Raw genomic sequence first — 9,757 nt, forward strand, 5'->3', positions numbered from 1 at the left:
GTACCAACTCGGTAGCGGGCGTAGTGCCTGCCCGGGTACGGAGCATGAATGCACAGCAAACAACACCCTGAGTGGTGGTGATGGGCAGTTATTTCTCTCCGTGAGAAGCCGCAATATCATTCTGAGAGAGACGGTGATGGGCCGAGCTCAACAGAGAACCCACGAGGGGGAAATGTCCGCCAGCTCAGGCTAGCCGCAGGCCAACTCTTCCACCCTTGTCCCCAGTGCCCGACCACTGCAGCCCTCTATGCAAATGCTATGTCACTACTACAGGACCAGGTACTATGATTCTGTATGGTCTCGGAGAAATTCAGAGTGAATGAATATTTAAAAACAAATTTTAAATGCCAGTGGATTAGATACTTTGAAGTCGGAAAGTACAAATGCTAAAATAATGGCATCAACGGTTTGTTAAGGAAGGTGTTGAGAATGAAGTTGATAACAAAATCAAATGACGTTTTAACAGTATAGCAAAAGCACGTGACAGATGTATTGCTAGAATAGTGTAGCTTTTGCTGAAAGCAGTTTTCTTAATGGAAAGAATTTTATAGCAGAGGCAAAGTGTACAGATACAATAACAAAAAGAAGCTTTTGGAATGTCCCCTTCAGATGGTAAAAAATTATTTGGATTGTTTGCACATTAATTTTGGAAGTATTTTTCAAATATGTCAAATAACCAAACATCTTATTGTGACAGGAAAACAGGCTTAAAAATATAAAATCTTGTTTTATCTTCCTTGATTTTTCTCAACAATTTCCAAAGAAAACTGGCTTCATATACTGGTGTGGGTGCATCCAACTGAGATCTGGGAAAGAAAATTAAAATTGAACGACTTGCTTTTTTCTTTCTTGATTTTTCTGAACAACTTCCATGGAAACTTTTGCCTCATACAGTGGGATGGGCTCATCGAGCAGAGGTCTGAGGAGGGAAATGATTCGAGATGTCAGGCACAGGCACAGAGGAGCAGATCACGCAGGATGCAGTAGACCAGATATTTGCTTATTTTCCTTTAACTAACACAAGCAACTCGGTGGTGGAGCACGCCTTTAATCCCAGCACTGGAGAGGCAGAGGCAGGTGGACCTCTCTGCAAGTTGCTGGTCAGCCAGCCTGAGCTAGATAGCTATCTTCAAAAGAAAAATTCAAACAGAAATTACAAATGCATTCATTAGTATTTCTGTGGCTTAAAGAAGTAGTAATTTCCCCCTTTTTCTTTCTTTTTTAAAACTGGGTTTGTCTTGTTAGCTAGCCCAGTATGGCCTCAGACTCATGACTCTTAGTCTTCCAAGTGCTGTGAATACAGCTGTGTGCCACAACACTGGACTAAAAGTGTTTACGTTTTGAAAGAAAAAAATATACTACTCAGTCCCTTTATCTAATTCTTACTTTATAATTGACATAAAACCCCAATTTAAACAACCTTGTCAAGCTCTGAATTATTTCAAATTCTTTGGCTAGAGGGGAAGGAGAAAGGAGAGACACACAACAGAATTGGGGGAGAAAAGGCACAAGATCCTTTCTCTGTGGGAATCCTCACGGGTGCACAAGCAGACACATTTTGAGAAACATGAAAGAACAGCTATTTGTCTACAGTGAATTAAAAAAAAATACAAGTACAAGATATACTATAAAATTGGAATGAACACAAACACTTGATCTCTTTGAGAATTGAAAAATGATGATTTAGTTTTTTGTTTTAGCATACCTGAAAACACCAGCTGATAACTTCTCCATCACGTCTTTTAAGATACGTAAATGGAAGAATTGTTAAGGTTCAACTTAGCAGAGAGGGGTAAAGAAACCATTCAAGATGCTGGGCAGGACTTCTTTTTCTTTATATATAGCTTTGCACTTTCAAATTCAAAGTGGTACCACAGCTACTAGAACTGTCAATCACTTCTAGAACAACGGGATGATTAGCAATATCTGAGGTATGACAGGAACACAAGCTCTGGAAGAGTGGTAAGGACAGCCAGCCAGCTAGCTCGGAGCTGGTCAGGGGTGCCATGGTCTTCTTCACTTAAGCATTATGCACGCGGTATAGTCAGCATTTCAGCTCTCACAGGGAGTTAACATTCATCAGTTAATCCGGTTGGTAACAGGTTCAACTTGTTTCCATAAATTCTTTTATTTGTTTCAAAAATGAGAAAAAAAAAACAAGTTAATATGTATCTATTTGTGGTAGTTTTAATGAAAAATGCCCCCCACGGGTTCCTGTGTCTCAAGACTTGGCTCCTGGTTGGTGTTATAGAAGTTATGGTAGAAGGTACATCTTTCTTGGAGGAAGTACTTCACTGGGAGCAGGCTTTGGTCTATGGCCTGGCCTCACCCCTGCTTACTGTTCTCTCTCTTTCTCTCTCTCTTCTCCAGGTATGTGGATAAGGGTGTGTTACCCTAGGTACCTATCTTGATGACAAGGCTTCCCAGCCATTATGGAACTGTAGGCCCAACTGAACCCTTCCATAAACTGCTTTTGGTCATGGTGCTTGCCGTAGCAACAAAAATGTAACTAACATACTATGTTACTAGCAATCAATATTATATCCATATTAAGAAAAATAACAATAAATAAGGTCTGGAGAGGGGCTGGAGAGATGGCTCAGCAGTTAAGAGCACTGACTGGCCGGGCAGTGGTGGCGCACACCTTTGATCCCAGCACTTGGGAGGCAGAGGCCGGCGAATTTCTGGGTTTGAGGCCAGCCTGGTCTACAAAGTGAGTTCCAGGAAAGCCAGGGCTATACAGAGAAACCCTGTCTCGAAAAACAAAAAAAACAAAAAAAAAAGAGAGAGAGAGCGAGAGAGAGCACTGACTGTTCTTCCAGGGTCCTTAGTTCAAATCCCAACAACCACATGGTGGCTCACAACCATCTGTAATGAGATCTGATGCCCTCTTCTGATGTGTCTGAAGACAGCTACAGTGCACTTACATATAATAAATAAATAAATCTTAAAAAACAGAAAAAAAGAAGGTCTGGAGAGAGGGCTCATTGGTAAGATCACTTGCTGTATTTGCAAAGGACCCAGGTTTGGTTCCCAGTACTCAAGTGAGCCATAAGTGTCTGTAACTCTAGTTTCGGGGGACCTGACACCCTCTTTTGGTCTCCTTGGACACTAGGTACCCAGACAACATGCAGGCATAGACCCATACACAGACACATACACATAAATAAATAAATAAACTTCTAAAAAAAAGTTCCATTATGATACTTATAAAATTAAACTGTAAGCATTTAGGAATATTTTATGCAATGGCACCATCATAAAAGTTAAGTATGCTATCAATTTAGGTATCAGGTAATGCCAGGTTAAAAGCAAAAGAAAAATTTCCACTTGTCTCATTCTTTATCTCCCGTTCAGAAGGAGTTAGACCCTGTGGTGTCATTATGACTCTGTCTCTTGCTCCCTGTACCACTGGGCACACACTAGTAGCCTCTCACCTGGGAAATGGAGCTACATTACTCAGACATCATAGACTTCATGTTTAAATGAATACAAGATACATGTCACACTGTCAGACAGACTCAAGGAAAGTTCACAGCTAATTATCATTTCTTATTGTTACACTAAAAGAATTTATAAGTACAAGGCAATTCAAAGCTAGCAATTCAAATTCAAGTCAGTACAAAAAAAAGGATATAAAGATATTTTCCCTGTTGTGCATTTGACAAATTCCAAACTTCATCATTGAGGAAAGCCACGGTTGCTCCCTTGAGGAAGAGGCAGTGGCTATCTGGAGGATCTAACTTTATAGAGGAGACAAAGACAAAACAGCCACTGTGAAGTCGAACAGCACCAAGATGCTCAGACTGCAAAGTCTTTAGTACAAATTAAACACTGTAGGAAGCACAACACTTGCTACAAGCTTCAACAGCCATTAGTTAACTCTTAGGTTTCCTTCTCTATGCTTTGATGAAGTAGATAGAACAGGGCAGTTGCAGGGCCAATCTGGCATCTGGGGGAGGTAGGGTGATGTGTGTGATCCCTTCTCTGTGTGCCTTCCACCCACTACTGTCAGGCACCTTTGTCTGGACTGGTATATTATTACAGTACTTATATATTAGGTATGATATAAATATTCAATTAGAATTCTGTTGAAAAATATACCCTTGGGAGGTAATTCATATATATAGACATATAGGAATATCAATTTGTGTTATAAAATTATGATAGTATTATTTATAATTATTTCATTACGGTTATGAGGTTACTGGAAATAAAATTTTTAGGGTCTAGGAGATGACTCAAGCTACCAATGTGGTTGTTGCATAGACACAGGACCCAAGGTCAGATGCTAGCACCCAGTAAAAGGCCAGGTGCAACAGCACACCTGTCATCCCAGATGTAAAAGGCCAGGTGCAGCAGCACACCTGTCATCCCAGATGTAAAAGGCCAGGTGCAGTAGCATCGCTGTCATCCCAGTGCTAGAGAGGCAGAGACAGGATACTTGGGTCTTGGTGCCAGCCAGTCTAGTCAAACTGGCAAGCTTTAGACTCAGTGAGAGATCCTCTCTCAAAAGATAGGGTGGAGAACAATAGAGGGAGAGACCAGATGTTTACCTCTGGCCTCTCTTGCATATACACGTGTGCACAACCATAAAAAAAGTGTAATATGAAATACAATTTAAAAATACAACTGTAATTCATTCTAACTGAAGCACTTCCCTGCTGGATAGAATTTGAGCAGTGCATACCTAACACAGACAAGAAGCCCCCTTCTTGTAAGCCCAGGGTGTAATTAGGACTTATGCTGCTCTTTGCTAATGGCGTTCCCTTGGTGTAATAGCAAGGCTTTCTTAGTTCTGATAATACCTGAAGGTTTTCTTCTGTTGTTACCCAATGGCCTCCAACACCAAGAAGTGTGATGATGTCATGCTTATGTGGCAGATGTAACTTTACAGCTGGTTCATCATCTTTACTATATAATCTCACTTACAAATGAGTAAGTAAAAAAGAGAAAAAAGATAATTTATAAAAATCTGGCAATTTATTTTATTTATCAGTCAGTTTTATAGCAAGAAACACTTTTCTTTGGAAAAGGCAAACTTAGTTGGCTTTACACTATACCAAAATGTACTCTAGACTTAATTAAAATTAAATGCAAAATAAATTTTTATTTGGAAGCAAGCAAGGTATGTCTCATGATAATTCTAACCAGCCTGGCTTCATACAATGGGATGAAATGCTGTCTCATTAAACTACAGAATCACATGCACTGAAGCCCACACGTGAGAAGTGAGCACACTGGTGTACAGTATACACTTCCACTGATGACTTTATCCTGGAAAACAAACATCAGGAAGGCCCACACAGAATGGCTACAGTACAACAGAGTACAAGTACAGTCACTGTGCGGCTCCTAACGCTGACTCTTCAGGAGGAGTGGTGCCGCCACATGTGCAGGACTAGGTGTGAGATGGCTCCAAGTTAAATGTAAAAGCTCACAAAGAGACGGGACAAACTTGTTTCCCTCTATAGCAGTACAGAGGTCAGCCGTCCACTAGAGGGCAGCCATGCAGTACCCGTGCCTAGGGAATGCTGGCCAGGCGTGTAGTATTAGGGACCCTCTGTGGAGACTCATCCTGATGACAGGTTTTCTCACAGGGATTCCCCTGTTCTGTTTAAGCTTCAGTGCCTAAGGCTTAAAACCTGTGCTCTCTTCCAGAGGAACAGCGTTGAGGATGGGAATCAGGGAAGGAGTTAGACTTTAAATAATTTTTAATTAAAAGCAAATCCTTAAACATCCAATTTTATGAATGCAGTAATAATTAGTTCCTAGTTAAACCTTTTCTTCAATTTATCTAACTAAAAATATCACACAGGCTACTCAGTTCTCAGGAACCCACCTCCTGCATCTGCTCGGTTCTCAGGAACCCACCTCCTGCATCTGCTCGGTTCTCAGGTACCCACCTCCTGCATCTGCTAGGTTCTCAGGAACCCACCTCCTGCATCTGCTAGGTTCTCAGGTACCCACCTCCTGCATCTGCTCGGTTCTCAGGTACCCACCTCCTGCATCTATGACAATATCTACTCCCAGGCCACCTGTTTCCTCCAAACAGCTTTCAGCAACATGGACTTTCCCATTAGACACATCAATCACACGGGCTGTAAAGGACAGGAAATGAAGCAATTGTACTGTTTTCTTTGCGATCAACACAAACAGATCAGGGGAAGGAAAAAAAAAACAGCTAGTAAGTTTCAACAATTATTAAATTAAAAGGAAAAATTCAATCCTGCTTAAACTGGTTTTTTTTAGGAATTCAATCTGGGTTGGCAGATCCACTAGGCTGAAAACATCCGAGGCTGGCCTGTGACAGAGTCAGCTGTCTGTGAGCACGGGACAGTCTGCCAGCCCCAGGAACCATGCATCCTGTGTCTGTACACTGTGACACTCATGGGCCCACCTCCCCTGGCTCCTCTAGCTCCCTGGAATGGGTAACAGCCCTGAATGTGAGGAACAGGAATGTGATTGGTTTGGGTAGAGATAGGGTAAAAATCAAGCTAATTTTAATTCGCTTCACTTATTGCATATGGGCGTGTGCACACGCACACAAACATACACTTTTTTGTATCTGCATGCTAAGTGAAGAACATGGATAAACCCTGGACCTTATCAATTGCAAAAAAGCAGACTACTATGGAGCTATGTTCTTAGCTCTTGAAAAAACTATAGCAATAGGAAAATGAATTATATTAATAGTACAATAGAACTATACTAAGAATTGAAAAAAATCTCAGAATTTGAATTAATGAGGATATAATTCTATTTCATTTTGTTCTTAGTACCTTGGTGAGGACAATGTTTGTCAGAGCTGTTCAGACTATAGGCAGAGTCTAACAGCAATCTGTGACTCTTGGTAGTAAGATAGGGCAAGGATGGGGTACAGGGTGAGGGTGAGAGTGCAGAAGCAGGGGTACAGGGTGAGGGTGAGAGTGCAGAAGCAGGGTGCAGGAATGCAGAGTGAGAGTACAGAAGCAGGGGCTGCAGGGTGAGAGTGCAGAAGCAGGGGTGAAGGTGAGAGTGCAAAAGCAGGGGTGCAGGGTGAGGGTGAGAGTGCAGAAGCAGGGGTGCAGGGTGAGGGTGAGAGTGCAGAAGCAGGGGTGAAGGTGAGAGTGCAGAATCGGGGCTGCAGGGTGAGAGTGCAGAAGCAGGGGTGCAGGGTGAGAGTGCAGAAGCAGGGGTGCAGGGATGGCTTACACTGCACATACTGCTCTTCCAGAGGACCTGAGATCAGCTCCCAGGTTCCCAGTGCCATTGTCACACAATTCTCAACTGTCTGAAACTCCAGCTCCAGGGGATCTGGTTCCCTATTTTGGAACAGCACCCGCACATGTGTGGCGTACATACACACATATAAAATAAATTGTAAACAAAAACTTTACACGAAGGTGCTGGGTAATCCTGGGAGGGCAGAATTAGCCAGCAGGCAAACATTTTCAAGAACACAGTCGTAGCTATCTACCTCTGTCCTAAGCTCTCTCCCCGTCTCCCCATGCCAGAGAGAGAAACACAGGCCTTCATACATGATAGGTAGGATTCTATTACTGAACTACAATTGACACCTCCATTCCACGTTCTCTTTGTGTGTATATGAACATTTGCAAATGTGTTTAGGTGAACATGCCCTCATATGCACTTGAGGATGGAGGCCCCAAGCCTACAGTGGAAATGATCCTCATGTGTACAAGTTCACATGTGTGTGCCACAGCACAGAGGACAGCTTTTCTCTTCCCACCATGTGGGTCCCAAGGAAGGCATTTGGTGGCATGTATCTTTACCCACTGGGCCATCTCACTGGCCCATCCACTTGTGTACTGACTGAGGTAGGGCTTCCCACAGACTCTGACTTGTCATTCAGCCTGACTAATGTAGCCAGCTTCCCCAGGGACCCCATCAGCCTCTACCTCCCCAGTGCTGACTACAGGACATGGGTTCTGGGACTCAACTCTGGTTTTCATGTTTGAGTGGTGACTGCTTTACCCACTGTGCCATCTCCCTGCCCCCCCAGTTCTATTCTCAAATTTCTTCAATCTCCAGCTTCTCCCCTTAGCTCCTGTATTACCTGGCTTCTATCTCTGTTTATCTTTGTCAGATGCAGAAAGCATCAACAGAAAGAACTTGGGACTAGATTAAAGTCTTAGTCCAGTCCTTTGTCTTGTTTATATCTTTCCCCTCCCCCCTCTCCCTCCCTCCCTCCCTCCCTCCCTCCCTCCCTTCCTTCCTTCCTTTTCTTCTTTCTTTTTGGTTTTGCCAGACAGTGTTTCCCTTTGTAACAGCATTGGCTTTCTTTCTTTCTTTCTTTCTTTCTTTCTTTCTTTCTTTCTTTCTTTCTTTCTTTCTTTCATTTATATAAGTGCACTGTAGCTGTCTTTAGACTCACCAGAAGAGGGCATCAGATCTCATTACAGATGGTTGTGAGCCACCAGGTGGTTGCTGGGAACTGAACTCAGGACATATGGAAGAGCAGTCAATGTTCTTGATCTCTGAGCCATCTCTCCAGCCCCCAGCATTGGCTGTCCTTGAACTTATTCAGTACACCAGGCTGGCCTTGAACTCAGAGATCCACCTGCTTCTGCCTTCCAAGTGCTGGGATTGATGAGCCTGTGCCACCCACCACTGCTCAGTTATATCAGAAGAAGCCAGTAAGACTCTTTGAAAGCGCTGTTGGTTGCTAAGGGCTTAAAAGTCACATTTCACATGACTTTTCCTGACTGCCCTTCCCTCATGCTCTGCTTGTTTTTCTCTGTTACTTTCTTCGTTCCAGTCTTTCCTTGTTCTTCTGTTCACTATCCCTAGCCTCAATACTTTTCTTCTTTTCTGTTCAACCTTTCCAAGAGCTTGTCAGCCTCCACCATGACCTGCACATTTCAGCTATAGCTGGCCTGTGTTTATATGTACATGGGTCTACTTCTCTGCATTCTGCACAAGGCAGGCAGTGATCACGGCTGAGAACTATTGATTAAGAGCTAAAATAGAGACAACCTGTGTTTCTAAATTGTATCAAAGTTGACTTTGTTTAAACTTGGTTAAGTTGGTAATAACAGAACAAGGAAGAAAAAAACCGAAGATGTAAAAAAAAAAAATGTAGGTTTAGAATCTTAAATAGGGGATGAAGCTGTAGCTCAGTGACAGTGCCCTTACCCAGCATGCATGAAGCCCTGGGAGACCAAATGCACAGACACCAGTAATGAGAAGCCCCAGTAGTGAACGGCATCACTGAAGAAAGCTGAGGCTAGCACAGATGCTAAGAGCATTTTAAAGCTTATTTTTATTTGGGATTCTGTACTTTGTTTTACCTGTGTAAATTTTTCCTTCCTTCCTTCCTCTTTTTTTTTCTTCCTCTTCTTTTTAAAGAAGGATCTCAATGGTACCTTAGGCTGGCCTTGAACTCATGATTCTCCTGCCTCACCCTGCTGAGTGTTAGGACTGCAGGCAAGAGACATCACGCCTGGCTACCAGTGCAGGTGTTGGTTCCCTGTAGGATTTCATGTCTTACATGGTCTGCATTGAGTACTGCAACATGTAACTCACCTATAGAAGGCCTAAGCCTTTCAAGATGCTGCTTGTCCTCCAGGCTGTGTGCTGTTGAGATAACCTTGGCTCCTCTGTGGTGGGCTAACTGAATGGCTATTGTGCCAAATGCCTGTGTGGAAATACATATCAATAGATAAAGGTGAGAGGGCACAGCTAATTTACTTCATAGACCATTTAACACATGTAATTCTTTTTTTCTTTTCTTTTCTTTTTTTTTTTTTTTTTT

The 9,757-nt window shown here is 42.7% G+C and overlaps 1 protein-coding gene across 3 annotated transcripts in view; it reads right to left on the reverse strand.

The window, feature by feature from the left end:
• Window positions 1-320: 320 nt before the first annotated feature.
• Cryzl1 (crystallin zeta like 1) overlaps window positions 321-9,757 on the reverse strand; it is a 39,633-nt gene continuing 30,196 nt past the window's right edge. For 2 of the 3 annotated variants that reach the window (XM_029470631.1, XM_021184824.2), the window contains 6 exons: window positions 9,529-9,640; window positions 6,003-6,101; window positions 4,809-4,927; window positions 3,638-3,743; window positions 1,706-1,751; window positions 321-919 (listed from right to left, as the gene is read on the reverse strand). In XM_029470631.1, the coding sequence (XP_029326491.1) occupies window positions 820-919; window positions 1,706-1,751; window positions 3,638-3,743; window positions 4,809-4,927; window positions 6,003-6,101; window positions 9,529-9,640 (582 nt within the window). In that variant the 3' untranslated portion in view covers window positions 321-819. The remainder of the gene's footprint in view (window positions 920-1,705; window positions 1,752-3,637; window positions 3,744-4,808; window positions 4,928-6,002; window positions 6,102-9,528; window positions 9,641-9,757) is intronic. The other variant, XM_021184825.2, reaches the window with a different exon arrangement.

The sequence above is a fragment of the Mus caroli genome, chromosome 16 (assembly GCF_900094665.2).
Source record: "Mus caroli chromosome 16, CAROLI_EIJ_v1.1, whole genome shotgun sequence".
In the NCBI taxonomy this organism is placed as follows: Eukaryota; Metazoa; Chordata; class Mammalia; order Rodentia; family Muridae; genus Mus; species Mus caroli.